This window comes from Nerophis lumbriciformis, linkage group LG28, assembly GCF_033978685.3.
Source record: "Nerophis lumbriciformis linkage group LG28, RoL_Nlum_v2.1, whole genome shotgun sequence".
In the NCBI taxonomy this organism is placed as follows: domain Eukaryota; kingdom Metazoa; phylum Chordata; class Actinopteri; order Syngnathiformes; family Syngnathidae; genus Nerophis; species Nerophis lumbriciformis.
The window spans coordinates 23,307,274-23,332,719 of NC_084575.2; the positions used below are offsets into that span (position 1 = coordinate 23,307,274).

The 25,446-nt window shown below is 40.5% G+C and overlaps 1 protein-coding gene across 10 annotated transcripts in view; it reads right to left on the reverse strand.

Moving 5' to 3' along the window:
• The window catches only part of itpr1b (inositol 1,4,5-trisphosphate receptor, type 1b), a 254,529-nt gene that overhangs the window by 11,679 nt on the left and 217,404 nt on the right, over window positions 1-25,446 (reverse strand). For all 10 annotated transcript variants that reach the window (XM_061923933.2, XM_072916599.1, XM_061923928.2 and 7 more), the window contains 3 exons: window positions 19,392-19,540; window positions 16,746-16,911; window positions 13,743-13,903 (listed from right to left, as the gene is read on the reverse strand). In XM_061923933.2, the coding sequence (XP_061779917.2) occupies window positions 13,743-13,903; window positions 16,746-16,911; window positions 19,392-19,540 (476 nt within the window). The remainder of the gene's footprint in view (window positions 1-13,742; window positions 13,904-16,745; window positions 16,912-19,391; window positions 19,541-25,446) is intronic.

The window sequence follows — 25,446 nt, forward strand, 5'->3', positions numbered from 1 at the left end:
AAAGCCGTAGGTATTATGTGACTGGGCCGGCACGCAAAGGCAGTGCCTTCAAGGTTTATTGGCGCTCTGTACGTCTCCCTACGTCCGTGTACCACTCCGTACAGCGGTGTTTTAAAAAGTCATAAACTTTACTTTTTGAAACCGATACCGGTAATTTCCGATATTACATTTTAAAGCATTTATCGGCAGCCCGATATTATCGGACATCTCTTGTAGTATCGACTAGATACGGGGGGGTTGGTGGCGGACCGGTACTTTTCAGAGGTGGTATAGTACCGAATATGATTCACTAGTATCGCGGTTCTATACCAATACCGGTACAGCGTACAACCCTAGAAGAGTGTTATCATAGGAGGATAACAATGGCTAATGTGGTTTTAGCATGTTATCTTTACTGTCAGGTATATTCTCTGTTGTGTCCAGCATCATTTTTCTCCAGCAGTGCCACCAAATTACCGTATTTTTCGAAGTATAAGTCGCACCGGCCGAAAGTGCATAATAAAGAAGGAAAAAAAACATATATAAGTCGCACTGGAGTATAAGTCACATTTTTGGGGGAAATGTATTTGATAAAACCCAACACCAAGAATAGACATTTGAAAGGCAATTTAAAATAAATAAAGAATAGTGAACAACAGGCTGAATAAGTGTACGTTATATGAGGCATAAATAACCAACTGAGAACGTGCCTGGTATGTTAACGTAACATATTATGGTAAGAGTCATTCAAATAACTATAACATATAGAACATGCTATACGTTTACCAAACAATCTGTCACTCCTAATCGCTAAATCCCATGAAATCTTATACGTCTAGTCTCTTACGTGAATGAGCTAAATAATATTATTTGATATTTTACGGTAATGTATTAATAATTTCACACATAAGTCGCTCCTGAGTATAAGTCGCACAAACTATGAAAAAAACTGCGACTTATAGTCCGAAAAATACGGTAGCTGTTGTGAATAATTTTTTTGTTATGTATTCAATTTGAATATTATATTACAGATTTCAATGATTGGCCTCAGTTATATTTGGTGGTGCTTGGTTTCAGACGTACACGCAACAAGAAGGTTAAACTCGGCAGGGTCAAAGTGCAATCTGGGTGAATTCTAGCTTCCATCTCCCGTGGCACTTGACCACCACATGCCATTGTAGATGTTTGCTGTCCGAAACCACCTCCAGATTAGTCCCGAGTCATGTGACGGGGTGGATGATTAACCCTACAACCTTTCCACACACACACGTCGCTGCCACATGACCTCACTGAGCACCATCGTCACGACTAATGCACAGAAAGTGGAGAAAACGAGCGCTGAGGAAGATGGCAAGGAAAGCCCCTTGTTTACAGTAGTTTGTTTGTAGATAAACCAGTCAAAGGTCAGGCGGCAGCCAAAGGGGAATCGCATCATACTAAGATACCGAGAAGCACACACTCATTATGAAAAAACAAAAGAAATGCTTCGGGCGGGAACCACTTCCTGGATGCAAAGGTTGCATTTACCTGAAAGTGTTTACACTTCGTTTCCTGCTAGACGAGGCACCTCAGAGCAGTTCAACAAACTTAAATGTGACGTGTTGCATTATGCTTCCTACTTTCAGATCACAGGCTTAAAGGGGAACATTATCACCAGACCTATGTAAGCGTCAATATATACCTTGATGTTGCAGGAAAAAAGACCATATATTTTTTTAACCGATTTCCGAACTCTAAATGGGTGAATTTTGGCGAATTAAACGCCTTTCTATTATTCGCTCTCGGAGCGCGTCACATCGGGAAGCAATCCGCCATTTTCTCACTTTCGTCGGTGTGTTGTCGGAGGGTGTAACAACACGAACAGGGACGGATTCAAGTTGCACCAGTGGCTCAAAGATGCGAAAGTGGCAAGAAATTGGACGAAATTTGTTCAAAATACGAGGCTGTGGAGAAAGCCGACGAAATGGTCAGTCGTTTGTTCCGCACACTTTACCGACGAAAGCTATGCTACGACAGAGATGGCAAGAATGTGTGGATATCCTGCGACACTCAAAGCAGATGCTGACATCAACTCCAAAACTGGACAGATCAGCTTTCAGGAAAAGAGAGCGGATGAGGATACGTCTACAGAATATATTAATTGATGAAAACTTTATATAATTACTTGCGGTTTTACGTAAATGGTTATACATAAACTGTGTTTACCAATAATTTAGCTTAAAAACATTTATTTTTTTCAATCATTCGAGTACATTCGGGTAGTCTTGTGTAATGCAGTATTTTGTGTCTATTTAGGTATGGTTAACCTGAGTGCTGAAATCGTGGAAAAATATATGTTCTTAGCGCGCCTGAAATGGGCTGTCTGCACTCTCAAAGTGCATGTTGTTGCCAAATGTATTTCATATGCTGTAAACCTAGTTCATAGTTGTTAGTTTCCTTTAATGCCAAACAAACACATACCAATCGTTGGTTAGAAGGCGATCGCCGAATTCGTCCTCGCTTTCTCCCGTGTCGCTGGCTGTCGTGTCGGTTTCGCTTGCATACGGTTCAAACCGATATGGCTCAATAGCTTCAGTTTCTTCTTCAATTTCGTTTTCGCTACCTGCCTCCACACTACAACCATCCGTTTCAATACATGCGTAATCTGTTGAATCGCTTAAGCCGCTGAAATCCGAGTCTGAATCCGAGCTAATGTCGCTATAGCTTGCTGTTCTATCCGCCATGTTTGTTTGTATTGGCATCACTGTGTGACGTCACAGAAAAATGGACGGGTGTATATAACGATGGTTAAAATCAGGCAGTTTGAAGCTTTTTTTTAGGGATATTGCGTGATGGGTAAAATTTTGAAAAAAACTTTGAAAAATAAGCCACTGGGAACTGCTTTTTAATGGTTTTAACCCTTCTGAAATTGTGATAATGTTCCCCTTTAAACAAAGTACAAACATATTTGTAAACATCGGCTCATTTTGAATTTCAGCACATTCCGGTGCAATTGCTGGGTTTATAATTGATGAGTGCAGACATGACTTCATGCGATTGTCACGGTTCAATAGTAATGACAAAGTTATGGTCGTCATTATCAAGGTCATGACAGAGAAACAGGAAACTGTGTGGTTAAACTAATAAGGGACAAAAAGTCACTTTGTCATCCCGCAGGCCACCAAACGGGTGTCTACAGATGTGCCAAAAATAACAGAAATATCTGACACCCATCTGCAAACGCAGGAAGGCCAACAAACTGGTTTGAATTTGTCATATTGCACCGATGCTAGGTTTCAAAGGTGCAATCAAAAGCGAGGACAATGAGTAAGCATAGTCATTTCACACCATCATATATGTGACACTTCAGCCAGACTCCTCCACAACTGACGTCAATCCAAGTCATTATCAGAATAGTCTGACTTCTACACCCACTCTCCTGTTTTTGCATCACTCGATAACATGAAACTAAGTGAGAAGGACAACAACTCCTGTTTCTGGTTCAAATAATACATGCAAACTGTGATATTACACATACCCCTCTTAATTCAAGGATACGAAATAATATCAGATTGATTTATTGAAACAAATTACTTGCACTCGACACCTACTGTAGTCACCAATTTTGATCTCTTCATCTTATTCAGGGTCACATGGAAGTTGAAGCCTATCCTTGCTGACAGGGTGTGGGAGGTGAGTGACACTGTGGACTGGTCACATGTTATTCACAAGGCTGACCCCAGACAGCCATCCACACTCACATTCACACCTACAGGCAATTTATGGTGTACTCACACACAGGCCATTTGTGCCGCGCCGGAGTTGGGCGTAATTCCCTTTCTTGCCGGCCTGCGTTCACTGAGCATTCGAAATTCTATTCTATTTCAAATTCAAAGACTCACTGTGGAGTGTGCTGCAGGTTCGACTTTTGGACCATTTTGATTGGATTATTTCTCTAACTAGCGAGCACACCAACCTTTCTGACTGAGAGTCGAGCACTCAAGCCGATATGCTTTGATTGATTGATTGATTGAGACTTTTATTAGTAGATTGCACAGTACAGTACATATTCCGTACAATTGACCACTAAATGGTAACACCCCAATAAGTTTTTCAACTTGTTTAAGTCGGGGTCCACGTTAATCAATTCATGGTATAAATATATACTATCAGCATAATACAGTCAAGTAGTAGCTAGTAACTAGCGGCGTAGTAGCTAGCGGCGCGCGAGGCATCGCGGCGTGAGATTTTCCTTAAAGGGGAACATTATCACCAGACCTATGTAAGCGTCAATATATACCTTGATGTTGCAGAAAAAAGACCATATATTTTTTTAACCGATTTCTGAACTCTAAATGGGTGAATTTTGGCGAATTAAACGCCTTTCTAATATTCGCTCTCGGAGCGATGACGTCACAACGTGGCATCACATCGGGAAGCAATATGCCATTTTCTCAAACACCGAGTCAAATCAGCTCTGTTATTTTCCGTTTTTTCGACTGTTTTCCGTACCTTGGAGACATCATGCCTCGTCGGTGTGTTGTCGGAGGGTGTAACAACACGAATAGGGACGGATTCAAGTTGCACCAGTGGCCCGAAGATGCGAAAGTCAGGGACAAAGGACCTCGGTAGCACGGCAAGCAATGGCGGCAGTTTGTTCCCGCAGACGAGCGAGCTAAACCCCCTATCGACCCTAGCTTGCTGACATCAACTCCAAAACTGGACAGATCAGCTTTCAGGAAAAGAGCGCGGATGAGGGTATGTCTCCGGAATATATTAATTGATGAAAACTGGGCTGTCTGCACTCTCAAAGTGCATGTTGTTGCCAAATGTATTTCATATGCTGTAAACCTAGTTCATAGTTGTTAGTTTCCTTTAATGCCAAACAAACACATACCAATCGTTGGTTAGAAGGCGATCGCCGAATTCGTCCTCGCTTTCTCCCGTGTCGCTGGCTGTCGTGTCGTTTTCGTCGGTTTCGCTTGCATACGGTTCAAACCGATATGGCTCAAAAGCTTCAGTTTCTTCTTCAATTTTGTTTTCGCTACCTGCCTCCACACTACAACCATCCGTTTCAATACATTCGTAATCTGTTGAATCGCTTAAGCCGCTGAAATCCGAGTCTGAATCCGAGCTAATGTCGCTATAGCTTGCTGTTCTTTCTGCCATGTTTGTTTGTGTTGGCTTCACTGTGTGACGTCACAGGAAAATGGACGGGTGTTTATAACGATGGTTAAAATCAGGCACTTTGAAGCTTTTTTTTTAGGGATATTGCGTGTTGGGTAAAATTTAGAAAAAAACTTCGAAAAATATAATAAGCCACTGGGAACTGATTTTTAATGGTTTTAACCATTCTGAAATTGTGATAATGTTCCCCTTTAAATGCTGACAGCCTTGGCACTTATTTCATAGTTCTGGACCTAATAATAATAATAAATTCCAGTGATTTTAGGCTTGTTTTCTAACGAGTTTCAGCAAATTTTTGAACGTCAACTTTTAAATCTAAAATGTTTTAAACCTAAATTAGCCTGCTGACGTCTTCTACAAAAAACTGGAGGCAATTTCATATTGTGTAGTACACTGTATGTTTGGGTAGCAAATTCATCCCGAATCATGGTATTTTCGCTCAGAATTTGAAGAAATTAAAATAGTATATACCGTATTTTCCGGACTATAAGGCGCACTTAAAATCCTTTTTCCCCTTCAAAACTCGACGGTGCGCCTAATGTACGGAATAATTCTGATTTTGCTTACCGACCTCGAAGCAATTTTATTTGGTACATGGTGTAATGATAAGTGTGACCAGTAGATGGCAGTCAAATATAAGAACTACATGTAGACTGCACTATGATGGCAATATGACTCAAGTAAACAACACCAACATTTTATATGTTCCATTGAAAATATAGAATATTCAACACGGCACTCAAAAATCTATCTAAATGTTTTAGTATGACTTTGGTAAGCTATGAAGCCGTACCACTTGATGGATTGTACTGTGCTTCAACATACGAGTATTATTATGGTGTGTGTATAAGGTAAAATATTATCTGGCATTTTGTTTCGCAATATTATGCAAAGGCATTTTCACAGTAACGCATTACTTTTTGGTGTAAGTAACTGAGTTAGTAACTGTTACTTTTGAAATAAAGTAACTAGTAACTGTAACTAGTTACTGGTTTTCAATAACAAACCCAACACTGGAAATGACTGCCAATTTTCAATTTCAGGAGCAGAAAACACAAGGAGAACTGGACGGTATGGGTTCTTTAACTTTCAAGCACAAAGCAAGTCGAGCTTTGTGCTACCATCCATTACAAGTGCAAAGAATGGTTAAAAAAGATGAGCGTCTGGGTAGGATCAGTGCGCTCTCACTGGTCAAACGTGTAGTGCTTTATGTGCTAAGAAGTGCTTCAATCTCTAATAACCTAACATGCATGAGTCGCGAACCGGAGATGAAGAGAGAATCCACACAAGCACAGTAAGAACAATTAAACTCCCCACAGAAAGGCTCGATCTGTTACTGTGCAGTGAGAACCAATAAACCACACTGCTGCCTTTTCAAAATGCCAAACATGGCAAATGTTGACAGATTTTTTTTTAAAGGGGAACATTATCACAATTTCAGAAGGGTTAAAACCATTAAAAATCAGTTCCCAGTGGCTTATTATATTTTTCGAAGTTTTTTTCAAAATTTTACCCATCACGCAATATCCCTACAAAAAGCTTCAAAGTGCCTGATTTTAACCATCGTTATATACACCCGTCCATTTTCCTGTGACGTCAGATAGTGAAGCCAACACAAACAAACATGGCGGAAAGAACAGCAAGCTATAGCGACATTAGCTCGGATTCAGACTCGGATTTCAGCGGCTTAAGCGATTCAACAGATTACAAATGTATTGAAACGGATGGTTGTAGTATGGAGGCAGGTATCGAAAACGAAATTGAAGAAGAAACTGAAGCTATTGAGCCACATCGGTTTGAACCGTATGCAAGCGAAACCGACGAAAACGACACGACAGCCAGCGACACGGGAGAAAGCGAGGACGAATTCGGCGATCGCCTTCTAACCAACGATTGGTATGTGTTTGTTTGGCATTACAGGAAACTAACAACTATGAACTAGGTTTACAGCATATGAAATACATTTGGCAACAACATGCACTTTGAGAGTGCAGACAGCCCAATTTTCATCAATTAATATATTCTGTAGACATACCCTCATGTCAGCAGGCCAGGGAAGCTAGGGTCGATATTCTTCTCTTGACGGTGTGAGCCAAGACATCCAGGGGGTTTAGCTCGCTCGTCTGCGGGAACAAACTGCCACCATTGCTTGCCGTACTACCGAGGTCCTTTGTCCCTGAATTGCTCACACACTCCGGCAGATTCAATGGGGGTCTGGCGGCAGATTTCTTTGACTTTATCGTTGGAAATGCATCTGCTTTGAGTGTCGCAGGATATCCACACATTCTTGCCATCTCTGTCGTAGCATAGCTTTCGTCGGTAAAGTGTGCGGAACAAACGTCCAATTTCTTGCCACTTTCGCATCTTTGGGCCACTGGTGCAACTTGAATCCGTCCCTGTTCGTGTTGTTACACCCTCCGACAACACACCGACGAGGCATGATGTCTCCAAGGTACGGAAAACAGTTGAAAAAACGGAAAATAACAGCTGATTTGACTCGTTTTTTGAGAAAATGGTGGATTGCTTCCAGTGTGACGTCATCGCTCCGAGAGCGAATATTAGAAAGGCGTTTAATTCGCCAAAATTCACCTATTTAGAGTTCGGAAATCGGTTAAAAAAATATATGGTCTTTTTTCTGCAACATCAAGGTATATATTGACGCTTACATAGGTCTGGTGATAATGTTCCCCTTTAAACACAAACTCCTTAAATCTGTCACGTTAACCTTTTTTAAAATCTCTGGACAAACCTCACAAAGCTAATATCCCGATTTCCAAATCAAGAGATGCCTGTGCCAAAATGGAATGTGGACACATTTTTGAGTGTGGATGTTAAGAATGAGTGGGTCAGTGGGGCCTTTCACACAATGCGTGGCTGCTCTCCACTCCTGTTAAACCGGCTGATAAGAATGCACCTTCGACAAACTCATTTTGCTTCAGCGGGGTGCAAGGTTAATAGGAGAGGATGGGGGTTAATCCTAAATCAGGTGGTTGGTCACAAGACTGAGAGGGTCAGGTCAAGACAAAAGACAATGGAGTGGGCTTGAGGAGTTACCGTGACGGCAGTACAGCAACAACTTTGAAAGATCTTGCCTGTTGTCTTCAGAACTGCTTACAAAGAGGACTCATTTTGTGTGAGCCTGAAGCAACAATTAGAAGTTTTACCACATCAGTAAAGCACACGGGTAAGCCGAGGCTATTTTTTGGCCCTTGAAACACAAAGGAGCAACTATATGAATGACCATACGTGGCATCAACATAATCATATTGTAAGGTTAAATATCACAATGGTTGATTTCACGACTGGATGAGATGACACAATGAGGAACTTTGGTTATTGAATAATTTCACCCTTATTTATCACTACACATTGAAATGCCCTGATGCATCATTCTGTGCATGAGGTACTTGATAACTGTGTTCAGTAGGGACGTTTTGATCAGGGTTTTATGCGGTCAATTACCATACCGATTAGAGATGTCCGATAGTATCGGACTGCCGATATTATCGGCCGATAAATGCTTTAAAATGTAATATCGGAAATTATCGGTATCGGTTTCAAAAAGTAAAATGTATGACTTTTTAAAACGCCGCTGTACGGAGTGGTACACGGACGTAGGGAGAAGTACAGAGCAGTTGCGTCTCCCAGTCAAACTTGCCGATTTTCCCGGGAGACTCCCGAATTTCAGTGCCCCTCCCGAAAATCTCCCGGGGCAACCATTCTCCCGATTTCCACCCAGACAACAATATTGGGGGCATGCCTTAAAGGCACCGCCTTTACGTGCCGGTCCAATCACATGATACCTACGACTTTCCACACACACACACACAAGTGAATGCAAGGCAAACTTGGTCAACAGCCATACAGGTCACACTGAGGGTGGCCGTATAAACAACTTTAACACTGTTACAAATATGCGCCACACTGTGAACCCACACCAAACAAGAATGACAAACACATTTCGGGAGAACATCCGCACCGTAACTTAACATAAACACAACAGAACAAATACCCAGAACCCCTTGCAGCACTAACTCTTCCGGGACGCTACAATATACAAAAAAGCCATTATCGGACATCTCTAATACCAATTTAGCAAATTCTAACATGATATTTTTATTAATGTTTTTGTTACATTTTCTTTAGTTATCCCTTGCACGTTTTCAGGTTTCTTTGGTTTATTATTTCCTTATAGTTAGAGACGCCCGATAATATCGGGCTGCCGATACTATCGGCCGATAAATGCTTTAAAATGTAATATCGTAAATTATCGGTATCGGTTTCAAAAAGTAAAATGTATAACTTTTTAAAACGCCGCTGTACGGAGTGGTACACGGACGTAGGGAGAAGTACAGAGCGCCAATAAACCAGTCACATAATATCTACGGCTTTTCACACACAAGTGAATGCACGCATACTTGGTCAACAGCCATACAGGTCACACTGAGGGTGGCCGTATAAACAACTTTAACACTGTTACAAATATGCGCCACACTGTGAACCCACACCAAACAAGAATGACAAACACATTTTGGGAGAACATCCACACCGTAACTTAACATAAACACAACAGAACAAATACCCAGAACCCCTTGCAGCACTAACTCTTCCGGGACGCTACAATATACAAAAAAGCCATTATTGGACATCTCTAATACCGATCATCCATGAGTGAGATCGGTTGATACCAATACCGATTACATGTATTAACTGTACATTATCCAATTAATTTATGGTGAGTGCTATTGACAGTTTAACAATAACATAATATTCAAACTAGTTTCTTGTCCTCCTTTATTACATACAATGGTTTGAGCAAAACAACTAACACTAACTAAAGCAAAAACTACTATCTATTTTCCATTTAAATGTGTTTTTTGCCATCAAAGTTCCCCTGTGCCTGAGATTGCAAACAGTAACAAAAACAAAACAAAACAAAAGGTCACAGCTGGTTACCCTGTGCTGCAACACGGTTCCATCTAGACTTCTCAAATCAGTGGTCCCCAACCTTTTTGTAGCTGCGGACCGGGTCAACGCTTGAAAATTTGTCCCGCGGACCGGGGGGTGGGGGGGGTATATATATATATATTTTAAAAAAAATAAATAAATAAATACAATCATTTGTGCTTACGGACTGTATCCCTGCAGACTGTATTGATATACATTGATATATAGTGTATATATTGTGTTTTTATGTTGATTTAATTAAAAAAAATAATAATAAAAAAAAAAAAAAAAATATATATATATATTTTTTTTTTTCCTTGTGCGGCCCGGTACCAATCGGTCCCGGTGGTTGGGGACCACTGTCCTAAATCACTTTTTTGTTGCCGTTTAAAGCTGGCTTAAGGTATTTTAGCTATTAGTTAAAGTTAAAGTACCAATGATTGTCATACACACACACACTAGGTGTGGCAAAATTATTCTCTGCATTTGACCCATCACCCTTGATCACCCCCTGGGAGGTGAGGGGAGCAGTGAGCAGCAGCTGTGGCCACGCCCGGGAATCATTTTTGGTGACTTAACCCTCAATTCCAACCCTTGATGCTGAGTGCCAAGCAGGGAGGCAATGGGTCCCATTTTTATAATCTTTGGTATGACTCAGCCAGGGTTTGAACTCACAACCTACCGATCTCAGGGCGGACACTCTAACCACTAGCATGCCTGCTCCTGGCTTGCTCTCGGTGTGTAACATGTTTTGCATCGTCCTTAACATACTAAAACATGCAGTTTACTTGCCGTAATCGGCATTAAAAGGCATTGCTCGGCAATGGCGATAACATACTGTTTCACGAAAATCGCCATCTCTCTAATATTCAGTAGTTGTGTGGATGCACATTTACAGTGTATGTTTCATGGTACTCTCTTAATACACCCTTATGGCAGAAAGACAAAATGGATTTGAGTTTGACATGTATCAATTTGGTAAGTGTAAATATCAACATGATACAACAAAAAGGACAGACTGACATAAATCATTTTGCTGACTAAAAACAATGTGTGTGTGTGTGCTGCCTGATTGCCAGGGGGATTAACACATTTATGCCAGAGGCAGACAGTCTGAATGTTAACTCTCTATTCACAAAGCTGAGTACTGCGATAATACCTCAGAAGAATTTAGGGTCAACAGGGCAGGATTACATCATGCTGCCTCTTGGGTCAAAGGGTTCAAGACAAAACTGTGTAGAATTTGTGCAGAGAATTCCAATTCTGCAGCAGGAATGATGTTGAATTTAAAATGATCTACCATGTACCCAGTTAATGGTAAATATGGTCTTAGTAATAATCTTGTTTTTGGATGTGAATACTATGTTTATGTTACAAAACCCAAGACCAGTGAAGTTGGCACGTTGTGTAATTCGTAAATAAAAATAGAATACAATGATTAGCAAATCCTTTATCAACTTATATTCAATTGAATAGACTGCAAAGACAAGATATTTAATGTTCGCACTGAGAAACTTAATTTTTTTGCAAATAATCATTAACTTAAAATTTAATGGCAGAAACACATTGCAAAAAAGTTGGCAGGGGTCATTTTTACCACTGTGTTACATGGCCTTTCCTTTTAACAACACTCAGTAAACGTTTGGGAACTGAGAAGACCAATTTTTGAAGCTTTTCAAGAGGAATTATTTCCCATTCTTGCTTGATGTACAGCTTAAAGGGGAACATTATCACCAGACCTATGTAAGCGTCAATATATACCTTGATGTTGCAGAAAAAGACCATATATTTTTTTAACCGATTTCCGAACTCTAAATGGGTGAATTTTGGCGAATTAAACGCCTTTCTATTATTCGCTCTCGGAGCGATAACGTCACAACGTGACGTCACATCGGGAAGCAATCCGCCATTTTCTCAAATACATTACAAACACCGAGTCAAATCAGCTCTGTTATTTTCCGTTTTTTCGACTGTTTTCCGTACCTTGGAGACATCATGCCTCGTCGGTGTGTTGTCGGTAGGGTGTAACAACACGAACAGGGACGGATTCAAGTTGCACCAGTGGCCCAAAGATGCAAAAGTGGCAAGAAATTGGACGTTTGTTCCGCACACTTTACCGGCGAAAGCTATGCTACGACAGAGATGGCAAGAATGTGTGGATATCCTGCGACACTCAAAGCAGATGCATTTCCAACGATAAAGTCAAAGAAATCTGCCGCCAGACCCCCAGGAAAAGAGCGCGGATGAGGGTATGTCTACAGAATATATTAATTGATGAAAACTGGGCTGTCTGCACTCTCAAAGTGCATGTTGTTGCCAAATGTATTTCATATGCTGTAAACCTAGTTCATAGTTGTTAGTTTCCTTTAATGCCAAACAAACACATACCAATCGTTGGTTAGAAGGCGATCGCCGAATTCGTCCTCGCTTTCTCCCGTGTCGCTGGCTGTCGTGTCGTTTTCGTCGGTTTCGCTTGCATACGGTTCAAACCGATATGGCTCAATAGCTTCAGTTTCTTCTTCAATTTCGTTTTCGCTACCTGCCTCCACACTACAACCATCCGTTTCAATACATGCGTAATCTGTTGAATCGCTTAAGCCGCTGAAATCCGAGTCTGAATCCGAGCTAGATGTCGCTATAAACTTGCTGTTCTATCCGCCATGTTTGTTTGTATTGGCATCACTATGTGACGTCACAGGAAAATGGACGGGTGTATATAACGATGGTTAAAATCAGGCACTTTGAAGCTATTGCGTGATGGGTAAAATTTTGAAAAAAACTTCGAAAAATAAAATAAGTCACTGGGAACTGATTTTTAATGGTTTTAACCCTTCTGAAATTGTGATAATGTTCCCCTTCAAGTTGTTTAACAGTCTGGGGTCTCCAGTGTGGTATTTCAGGCTTCATATTGCGCCACACATTTTCAATGGGAGACAGGTCTGGACTACAGGCAGGCCAGTCTAGTACCCGCACTCTTTTACTATGAAGCTACGCTGTTGTAACACGTGGCTTGGCATTGTCTTGCTGAAATAAGCAGGGGCGTCCATGATAACGTTGCGAAGGTCCGTAATATCATCGCTTACGTGCAGTGATTTCTCCAGATTCTCTGAACCTTTTGATGATATTACGGACCGTAGATGGTGAAATCCTTAAATTTCTTGCAATAGCTTGTTGATAAATGTTGTCCTTAAATTGTTCGACAAGTCCGCCCCATCCTTGTTTGTGAATGACTGAGCATTTCATGGAAGCTGCTTTTATACCCAATCATGGCACCCACCTGTTCCCAATTAGCCTGTTCACCAGTGGGATGTTCTAAATAAGTGTTTGATGAGCATTCCTCAACTTTCTCAGTCTTTTTTGCCACTTGTGCCAGCTTTTTTAAAACATGTTACAGGCATCAAATTTCTAATGCGCTAATATTTGCAAAAAATAACAAAGTTTACTAGTTCGAACGTTAAGTACCTTGTCTTTGCAGTCTATTCAATTGAATATAGGTTGAAAAGGATTTGCAAATCATTGTATTCCGTTTTTATTTACGATTTACACAACGTGCCAACTTCACTGGTTTTGGGGTTTGTACATAACTTCACAAAGAAATTACCTGTGTTAATTTTTCCATGTTTTTTGTGGGAACATTTCAATGATCTTACCCTGATCATTTCGGCCACGTAGCTTTCCGGGCCGGTGTATTCGGTGGAATCCTTGACCTTAACCAGGACGATGAAGAATAGGTAGTGCCACATGTTGTGTTCAACCTTGATGTGCTCTTCAAAGGTAACCGTCTTATTGTCAAACTTGTCTCTCTCCAGACCTAAAGCAAACAGACCAAACGAGGGACACAAACATTCATTAGGACTGATCACAAAGATGACAACATGTGTTTTCCTAAAAACTTGAGTTCCCTTAAACTAACTTGTGACAACATGACATAATTGTGCATGTGACCCTCAGTGAAAATGTGGAAAAAAAGGAAGAAGAAACATGGTCACAAGAGATGGGCAGACAAAGTGTCACAACTGAGACTTGCTAAAAATATTAGTGTCTTGTTTGTTGCACTAAATTAAGGTCGATGTGACAGACAGTCCCACTGCTTCTTATATTTGCAGCGATTAGGTGGCGGCCAACAGCGGAGGGCAGTGGCGTTCAAACAAAACAATAACGTTATGTTACAAAAGCATTGTTTGAAAGTCGTATGATTTCACTCACCATTTCAACAAAAATATCAACCACCATGGCATAATACAGTGTTTTTCGACCTTTTTGGAGCCAAGGCAAATTTTTTGTGTTGAAAAAATCCGGAGTTGACAATAAAAAGTCGTCGTCCCAATTGTTGGATATGACTTTAAAGCATAACCAAGCATGCATCAATATAGCTCTTGTCTCAAAGTAGGTGTACTGTCACGACCTGTCACATCACGCCGTGATTTATTTGGAGTTTTTTTTTGCTGTTTTCCTGTGTGTAGTGTTTTAGTTCTTGTCTTGCGCTCCTATTTTGGTGGCTTTTTCTCTTTTTTTTTAGTATTTTCCTGTATCAGTTTCATGTCTTCCTTTGAGCGAAATTTCCCGCATCTACTTTGTTTTAGCAATCAAGAATAATTTCAGTTGTTTTTATCCTTCTTTGTGGGGACATTGTTGATCGCCATGTCATGTTCGGATGTACACTGTGGACGCCGTCTTTGCTCCACAGTAAGTTTTTGCTGTCGTCCAGCATTCTGTTTTTGTTTACTATGTAGCCAGTTCAGTTTTAGTTTCGTTCTGCATAACCTTCCCTAAGCTTCAATGCCTTTTCTTAGGGGCACTCACCTTTTTGTTTATTTTTGGTGTAAGCATTAGTCACCTTTTGACCTGCACACTGTCGTCCGCATATTGTGATCACGACAAACCATGTTCCCGACATCTACAAAGCAATTAGCTATTTGCTGCCACCTACTGATATGGAAGAGTATAACGTGGTTACCCCTGTCGAGCTCTAGACAGCACCGACACTCAACAACAACACATAATTTGCAGATTATTACGACTGGTTTGCGAAAAATATTTTTCACCCAAATAGGTGAAATTACATATTCTCCCACGGCACACCAGACTGTATCTCACGGCACACTAGTGTGCCGCGGCACAGTGGTTGAAAAACACTGGCATAATAAGTCTTTTAAATCCTTTCCTTCTTGAAGATGTCTTGTGTATGTGAACGCGTGACTGGCATGCGCCTTTTGCACTAGACAGCTGTGGTCGACAGCCTGAACACCAGACTTCCTATTTAGTACACTTTTCTTTACATTTTTACTTCTAATTGTGACATATATAGACAACCGTATGTTTAATATCCAGGAAAATAATAATTGATTGGATTTATGTGGCGCTTTTTCATATTTCAGATACCCAAACCACTAATGGTAACATACATCATACTAGCCATGGGTGGTGATCTTATACAGTACAGGCCAAAAGTTTGGACACGCCTTCTCATTCAATGAGTTTTTTATTTATTTTCATGACTATTTACATTGTAGATTGTCACTGAAGGCATCAAAACTATGAATGAACACATGTGGAGTTATGTACTTAACAAAAAAGGGGAAATAACTGAAAACACGTTTTATATTCTAGTTTCGACAAAATAACCACCCTTTGCTCTGATTACTGCTTTGCACACTCTTGGCATTCTCTCGATGAGCTTCAAGAGTTAGTCACCTGAAATGGTTTTCACTTAACAGGTGTGCTTGAAGCTCATACTTCCTCCAAACAAGCCGTTTGGAATTTGCCTAATTTGTGCCGTTTTCCCAAGTGTGACGTCAGCCGATATATCCATATATGGTAAAGTTTTACCCGAGGAGCTTTGCTTGAGTCCGCCATTGTAGCCAATAAGTTCCTTCTTTTTCTCTATCCTCTTGTTATGGGGAAGACTGGCTCGTACATGCACATGCATCCTCCAATGTTGCCTTTTCTAATACAAATGTGCGTATAGTTCGAACTTATAACTGTCAGAACACTATGGACACGATAAAAAAATATAACATAGCTGACGGGGAGAAGACGCAGGCGAAGTGGGGAAATGTAAATAAAACCGCGTACAAAACAGCGCATCCTGAAGAGGCGATCAGAAAACGGTTTGGAGATTGTCTGTAAAACATAATCAATGCAAAATTTGGATCAAAGAACCATATTTACATGTTATGTAGACCACAAGGAAGTGTTTTAAATGTAGGAAAAAAATCATAGTATGACCTCTTGAAGGCCTACCATATCTTAGGGTCATTATAGATGCTGGTAGAAGAAGTCAACAATTTTAGTCACGTGGTTAAAAATGAAGAAACTATTTGGCGCAGACCAGCCTCAACCAGACTATCTCAAGCGGCCGCCAGGTAAATTAAGTTAGAAAACTCTGCTCTCAACCAATTTGATGAAAAAAATCTTCTTCTTCCTCAGCCGACGTGAGTAACCACTCTTTCTGGGAAGAAGAGGCGTTTCAATGTTTACACTACCCAGATAAACAGTCCTTATTTCTAGCCTGTGCTCTGAGTTATGGTGCAGCATTGAAGCTAAACGGCATTACATCTGTTGCTTCCTTTTCTGAGAATACAATAGTTAAGACGGTAGGACCAAAAAGTTATTCTTAGAACTTTTTGCTATTAACCGCAGGCAATACCTACCACAAATAAAGCATGTTGTTTTCAAGATTTCTTCTTTTTTCTGCTTCTCACTCCTCAGGTCAGCAAATGTATCAATAATGACACCAAAGATAAGGTTGAGAACAATGATGATAACCATGAAGAAGAACAACAGGTCAAAGATGACTCTGGCTGCAAAGAGTGGCTCCTGTTAAAAACCAAGAGAAGAACGATTTTAGGTAAGGTCACTCACACAATGTGCGCACAATATAGAAGGATATGCTCAATTATAACAAAGACTAACAGATCTGATGTCAGTGGTATATTTTGTAGGTAGATCTCTATCCCTAAATCCTGTAAATTCGTATCAAGAGGGGTAATATGTTGTACAAATTTGTCCATCTTGATCGAGTTGGTTGTGCCACGAGACAGCATTATTAACTAGATGTTTGAATGCTACAATGCTGGAGTAGAACTGAAATCCTGGAATTTTTTTTAGAATTGTTGAAGTAGAGCACACAATTCCCAAACATAATATTTTGAAGTTGGAACAGTTTGAATCAGATGAAAATTGTGGGAATTTGTGGAACATTGAAGAATGTACCATTGATTTAAATGGGAATTTACCAAAAATTTGGGAATTTCGGGAAAAGCGGGAATTTTTTTGAAACTGGTAAAAAACTTGAATGGTCTGAATGAGTTAATATGGTTGGTGTTGAAATTTTTCAAATCGTTCGAGAAATGTTGAGGTACCATGTTGAATTGAGAAATGGTATTACGGAATTCCTGGAAAACAAGGAATTTTTCCAGTTAAAAAAAACACTTTTTTTTTTGTCCTAATTAAATGGGAACATTATCACCAGACCTATGTAAGCGTCAATATATACCTTGATGTTGCAGAAAAAAAGACCATATATTTTTTTAACCGATTTCCGAACTCTAAATGGGTGAATTTTGGCGAATTAAACGCCTTTCTAATATTCGCTCTCGGAGCGATGACGTCACAACGTGGCGTCACATCGGGAAGCAATCCGCCATTTTCTCAAACACCGAGTCAAATCAGCTCTGTTATTTTCCGTTTTTTCGACTGTTTTCCGTACCTTGGAGACATCATGCCTCGTCGGTGTGTTGCCGGAGGGTGTAACAACACGAACAGGGACGGATTCAAGTTGCACCAGTGGCTCAAAGATGCGAAAGTGGCAAGAAATTGGACGTTTGTTCCGCACACTTTACCAACGAAAGCTATGCTACGACAGAGATGGCAAGAATGTGTGGATATCCTGCGACACTCAAAGCAGATGCATTTCCAACGATAAAGTCAAAGAAATCTGCCGCCAGACCCCCATTGAATCTGCCGGAGTGTGTGAGCAATTCAGGGACAAAGGGCCTCGGTAGCACGGCAAGCAATGGCGGCAGTTTGTTCCCGCAGACGAGTGAGCTAAACCCCCTGTCGAACCTAGCTTCCCTGGCCTGCTGACATCAACTCCAAAACTGGACAGATCAGCTTTCAGGAAAAGAGCGCGGATGAGGGTATGTCTACAGAATATATTAATTGATGAAAATTGGGCTGTCTGCACTCTCAAAGTGCATGTTGTTGCCAAATGTATTTCATATGCTGTAAACCTAGTTCATAGTTGTTAGTTTCCTTTAATGCCAAACAAACACATACCAATCGTTGGTTAGAAGGCGATCGCCGAATTCGTCCTCGCTTTCTCCCGTGTCGCTGGCTGTCGTGTCGTTTTCGTCGGTTTCGCTTGCATACGGTTCAAACTGATATGGCTCAAAAGCTTCAGTTTCTTCTTCAATTTCGTTTTCGCTACCTGCCTCCACACTACAACCATCCGTTTCAATACATGCGTAATCTGTTGAATCGCTTAAGCCGCTGAAATCCGAGTCTGAATCCGAGCTAATGTCGCTATAGCTTGCTGTTCTTTCCGCCATGTTTGTTTGTGTTGGCTTCACTATGTGACGTCACAGGAAAATGGACGGGTGGTTAAAATCAGGCACTTTGAAGCTTTTTTTAGGGATATTGCGTGATGGGTAAAATTTTGAAAAAAACTTTGAAAAATATAATAAGCCACTGGGAATTGATTTTTAATGGTTTTAACCATTCTGAAATTGTGATAATGTTCCCCTTTAAGATGAATGTTTTAACGGTGGAACGGTTGAAGTGGGTTGAAAAATGTGGGAGGAGAAGTCGCCAGAAAAAAGGGTGAAAATAGGGCTTTGGAAAACCAGGAATTCGAGAAAATCCTGGAATTTTTTTTGAACTTGGAAAAGGGGTAGTTTGAATTTTCAGAATGGTGCAATGTGTTGAAGGTGGAATGGTTTGAATTGGTTGCAAAATGTGGAAATGGTGGAAGTTTGAAAAATGGCCAATTCATTTTGAATGGGAAAAATGTCCCGTAAAACCCGGAATTCTGGGAAATTTGGGAATTTTTAGAATTTGATAAGGGAAAGCCCGAGATTCCCGAAAAGGCTGAACAGTTTGAAGTTGGAACGGTGTGTGTGTGTGTTTGAATCGGATGAAAAATGTGGAGAAGAAGAAGTTGTTGAATAATACATTTTGGTGTAGAATGACACAATTAGGAGATTTTCAAAAATGATCTATCGATCTATGGATGATGTCGTTTTAGTACAGTCAGTCCCAAATGTCACTAGGGTGTGATGTCTTCCTTGTTGTTGTACCTCTTTGGATGGTTTCCGCAGTACATCCCCAACACCTCCTCCACTCCTCAGGCCGTGGCTCAATACTGTGACAATGCACATGAGTAAGGAGTCACACACTCGCTCTTTGTCCTCGATAACCATTGCAGATGGCTGGATAGAAAGAGAACCTACGGAAAGAAAAACAAAAAAAAACAGCACATTGGAAATTTGTCTTTTCCTCCTCTTACTAATGTATCAGCCCAAAATAGGATTTCGGGATTTGGTGGTTATGATGTTAACTTTGTTTGTGTGTAATTGAATTGTAAATGATAAATGGGTTATACTTGTATAGCGCTTTTCTACCTTCAAGGTACTCAAAGCGCTTTGACACTATTTCCACATTCACCCATTCACACACTGATGGCGGGAGCTGCCATTCAAGGCCCTAACCACGACCCATCAGGAGCAATGGTGAAGTGTCTTGCTCAGGGACAAAACGGACGTGACGAGGTTGGTAGAAGGTGGGGATTGAACAGGGAACCCTCAGGTTGCTGGCACGGCCACTCTCTCAACTGCGCCAACAACAAATAATCAGATTAATCAAAAATGTTGATCAATCATAGTAAATTACTTGCTTGCATAATTTAAATAAACTAAATTTTTTTTTATTTGGACAGGATTTATCAGAGTGAAATATATAATGTAAATAATGTGTGTGTTTAGATCAGGGCCGGCCCGTGGCATAGGCCGTATAGGCAAATGCTAAGGGCGCCGTCCATCAGGGGGCGCCACGCCAGTGCCACAAATGTTGGAGAAAAAAAAAGTTGGTACTATTATTTCTAAATACAAAACATAATCCCACGTTAATTAAAATACAAAGTAAAGCCTATTTAATAGAAATATTATTTGTTACAACATTACGCCTCCCCTCCTCCCCCCCGCACGGTGCGCCCCCTCCCTTCCCATATCATGACTCTTTTTGGACGTCACCACATCAAAAAATCAACACAAGATGTCAAAACGGCCAAAACTGTCAGGTGCCCAGGGAAGAAAAAAGAGAAAAGAAGAGGAGGAGAAACGAGAAAAGACAGAGGTAGCAGGTAGGTAACGTTAGCCTACATGAAATTATTTGTCTGTTACAGAATGTGATAGTAACCTGGCTTTTTAGCATTAAGCTAATGTTACATGATTCGGCAATTGCTAATCAATAAATAGCTAGTTCTGTTTTAACGTCGGGTTAATATTGTGGAGGGGGCTAAATTGTTATGGAAAATAATAATGTAACGTTAGGTAATTACAGTACTCCCACCTTACATTCCTCAGGGACATTTGTATTAGATCTTTTAAGCAGGTGTTTTTTGTTTACATTGTTATTGCCTTCTGGTTAGCTAATGTTTGCCCTGCAGGTAATAGTCACTTTTCCACCCCTTTATATATTAGGTATAGTTGTAAGTAAAAAAAGGTCAAAGACAAAGCTATTCGGGTTCTTGTGAGTATATACACTTCACTGCCGATGTGGGGGGGCGCCACCTAAAATCTTGCCTAGGGCGCCAGATTGGTTAGGGCCGGGCCTGGTTTAGATACTGCAATATATTCTGACTCTGTAAAGACATAAAGTAGCTAGTTTATTTTAATTAGCTGACAGAGATATGTTTTTATCATTCATATACAAAAACAATGATTTTTTTCAATGCCACTTAAAACCAATTTAATGTCCATGTCCTACTACAAATAGTTACATACTGTATAGTCAAAAGCTTACTGCATAGACACAATTTTAAGCATTTGACAATGACAATCTTGAACAGTTGAAAAGTTTACATTAACTGTTACTTTAGTCCAGGGGTCGGCAACCCGCGGCTCCGGAGCCGCATGCGGCTCTTTGATCACTCTGATGCTGCACAGCTGCATACTTGCCGACTACCCCGAATTTCCCGGGAGACTTCCGGATTTCAAGGTCTCTCGCAGAAAACTCCCGGGATTAATATTCTCCGATTTTCACCCTTACAATAATAATAAGGGCGTGCCATGATGGTACAGCATTTAGCGCCCTCTACAATCTGTACAAACGGCGTGCCAGCCCAGCCTCTTGTTATATGCATCTTCTGCTTACACATTTAAGTGACAGCAAAGCATACCTGGTCAACAGTCACACAGGTTACACTGACGGTGGCCATATAAAACAACTTTAACACTCTTACTAATAATGCGCCACATTTTGAACCGAAACCAAACAAGAATGACAAACACATTTCGGGAGAACATCTGCACTGTAACACAACATAAACACAACAGAACAAATACCCAGAATCCCATGCAGCCCTGACTCTTCCGGGCTACATTATACACCCCTGCTACCACCAGACCCCGCCCCCACCCCAACCCTGCTCCCTCACACATCAACCCCCCCCGTGCGTCGGTTGAGGTGGTCGGGGTTTGGTAGCGGGGGTGTTTAATGTAGCCCTGAAGAGTTAGGGCTGCATGGGATTCTGGGTATTTGTTCTGTTGTGTTTATGTTGTGTTACGGTGCAGATGTTCTCCCGAAATGTGTTTGTCATTCTTGTTTGGTGGGGGTTCACAGTGTGGCGCATTATTAGTAAGAGTGTTAAAGTTGTTTTATATGGCCCCCGTCAGTGTAACCTGTGTGGTTGTTGACCAAGTATGACTTGCTGTCACTTACGTAAGCAAGCAGAAGCCCCATACATCCTGTGGCTGGGCCGGCAGGCTGGTTGTAGTGGGTGCTAAATGCTGTACCATCACGGCACGTTCGAGAGAACAGTTGTCTTGAAATTCGTAGTCTGCCGGAAAAATCGGAAGGGTTGACAAGTATGACGCTGTCAAGCGCCATTCATATAAAACCCGCGGGCCGCCCTAATATTAAATTTTCATATTAAGTGTGTGCCGCGTGTCTGAGACCCTTGGTTTATACATAGCACAAAGCAAGAAAAAAAACTTTGTATGCAGTGTTATTTCATTTTAAATTTCAAAAGATTTTTGTGGCTCCCATTGTTTTCTTTAATTTGTGAAACTGGTCAAAATGGCTCTTTGACTGGTAAATGTTGCCGACCCCTGCTCTAGTCAATTAGAATTGGCTCTAATTGGCCTAAAACACACTATAAAGACAATTTAACAAATTCTAACATGATATTTTTATTAATGTTTTTGTTACATTTTCTTTAGTTATCCCTTGCACGTTTTCAGGTTTCTTTGGTTTATTATTTCCTTATAGTTAGAGATGCCCGATAATATCAGGCTGCCGATAATATCAAGCTGCCGATACTATCGGCCGATAAATGCTTTAAAATGTAATATTGGGAATTATCGGTATCGGTTTCAAAAAGTAAAATGTATGACTTTTTAAAACGCCGCTGTACGGAGTGGTACACGGACGTAGGGAGAAGTACAGAGCGCCAATAAACCTTAAAGGCACTGCCTTTGCGTGCCGGCCCAGTCACATAATATCTACGGCTTTTCACACACAAGTGAATGCACGCATACTTGGTCAACAGCCATACAGGTCACACTGAGGGTGGCCGTATAAACAACTTTAACACTGATACAAACATGCGTCACACTGTGAACCCACACCAAACAAGAATGACAAACACATTTCGGGAGAACATCCGCACCGTAACACAACATAAACACTACAGAACAAATACCCAGAACCCCTTGCAGCACTAACTCTTCCGGGTCGCTACAATATACACCCCCCCACCCCAACCCCGCCCACCTCAACCTCCTCATACTTTCTCAGGGAGAGCATGTCCCAAATTCCAAGCTGCTGTTTTGAGGCATGTTAAAGAAAATAATGCACTGTGTAACTTCAATAATAAATATGGCAGTGCCATGTTGGCATTTTTTTTTTCCATAACTTGAGTTGATTTATTTTAGAAAACTTTGTTACATTGTTTAATGCATCCAGTGGGGCATCACAACAAAATTAGGCATAATAATGTGTTAATTCCACGACTGTATTTATCGGTATCGGTTGATATCGGAATCGATAATTAAGAGTTGGACAATATCGGAATATCGGATATCGGCAAAAAAGCCATTATCGGACATCTCTACTTATAGTAGTTAAAATATTTTAATTACTGTTTGAACATTTGAGAAAAATAAATTGTATGTACATATTTTGAAAAAATGTATAGAGACATGTTTACTTGTATGTTTGGATTGTCTGAATGTTATGTTGAAATAAGAGTTAGGAAAAGAAAAGATCTGTGATTGGTCAGCTTGTTAAGACATCATTTCCAGGGTTCGCACAGCCGACCTTCGCAAACATCTTTTTCCACAGTTCCGAAGCAATGTGCACATTAAAAGTGACCGTTGTTTCAAAATTGTTTGCTCCAACATTAAAGTGAGCGTCGCTTAAGATGCCATTCTTAACTATAACCACTACTACACAAAGGGAATTGCAAGTTGGTCCCGCTTACGCGTATCAAAACAAAGATTGTAGATGACTGACATAAGGCTCACTCTGATCATGTAATTTTACTGTTCAATACATGTGCTAAGGTGCCGAGAGCAATGCACAGAGTGAGACATCATGTATCCAGTTTGAAAGCCAGAGATGACGAAAAGAAACAGACTTAGCAATTTTATCACAGACGGCAAAGTTATTGAGTTTATTTTCATTTATCGTTCGAATAATTGACTTCTTGACGATCGGCCCAGTCATGCAATTGTTTTAATTTTTAATGGTTCTGGACATCAAATTTAATGCTTTTGAAATGCCAATTGAGGCCTTAATTTTCAAAAAATCCATTTTAAGACTTTTAATAATTTTTAATAACTCCCGGAAACCCTGTGAAAATGTGATGTTTTACAATAGCCAAAATGCAATGGGATTATCAGCACCAATTTGGAAGAATGTCCTGTATCACATACTAATAAAAATCAACATGATAAAGTAGCCATAAAGGTGCAAATAAACCAAAAAACACATAGAAAGAAAAAGATAACACAGGCAGAGGATCATTTTTCTTTTTTGACTAGGCCAGGGATCGGCAACCCGCAGCTCTATGCGGCTCTTGAGCGCCGCCCTAGTGGCTCTCTGGAGCTTTTTAAAAAATGTATGAAAAATGGAAAAAGATGAGGGGAAAAACATTTATTTTTTGTTTTAATATGGTTTCTGTAGGAGGACAAACATGACACAAGCCTCCCTAATTGTTACAAAGCACACTGTTTATATTAAACATGCTTCACTGATTCGAGTATTTGGCGAGCGCCGTTTTGTCCTACTAATTTTGGCGGTCCTTGAACTCACCGTAGTTTGTTTACATGTATAACTCTCTCCGACTTTCTAGGACGTGTTTTATGCCACTTCTTTTTCTGTCTCATTTTGTCCACCAAACTTTTAACGTTGTGCATGAAAGGTGAGTTTTATTGATGTTATTGACTTGTGTGGAGTGCTAATCAGACATATTTGGTCACTGCATGACTGCAAGCTAATCGATGCTAACATGCTATTTAGGCTAGCTATATGTACATATTGCATTATTATGCCTAATTTGTAGCTATATTTGAGGTCATTTAGTTTCCTTTAAGTCCTCTAAATTCAATTTATATCTCATGACACACTATCTGTATGTAATATGGCTTTTAATTTTTTGCGGCTCCAGACAGATTTGTTTTTGTATTTTTGGTCCAATATGGCTCTTTCAACATTTTGGGTTGCCGACCCCTGGACTAGGCCATGTTAGGGGTCGTTGAGTTCAAAATGTTAGGAACAATTCATCTTAACTAAGCACACAAAAACAAGTCAGCAGACAGCCATAATTAGCCAGAATGGAATACAAGAAAGGGTTATGCCCCAAGCCCTTGGTGGACTCATCATGGTTGATCGACCAATTTGAAGGTAGCACGTATGTTCCCCCCCAGATTGGAAGTTTTCCCATCAAGGTCAATGGCTTTGCAAGAACATATTCTTTGAGGCGAAAGACCTTTTGCGCCATCACTGAGCGGACCCACTGACCTGCTTGTGCCTAGGGCTAATTAATCCCCGACCTTTCAACCTCCATGCTCCGATTGAATGTTTCAAGGCTCATTCCCCTGAGACAAACAAGGAGCCTTGCTGTTTAATCCA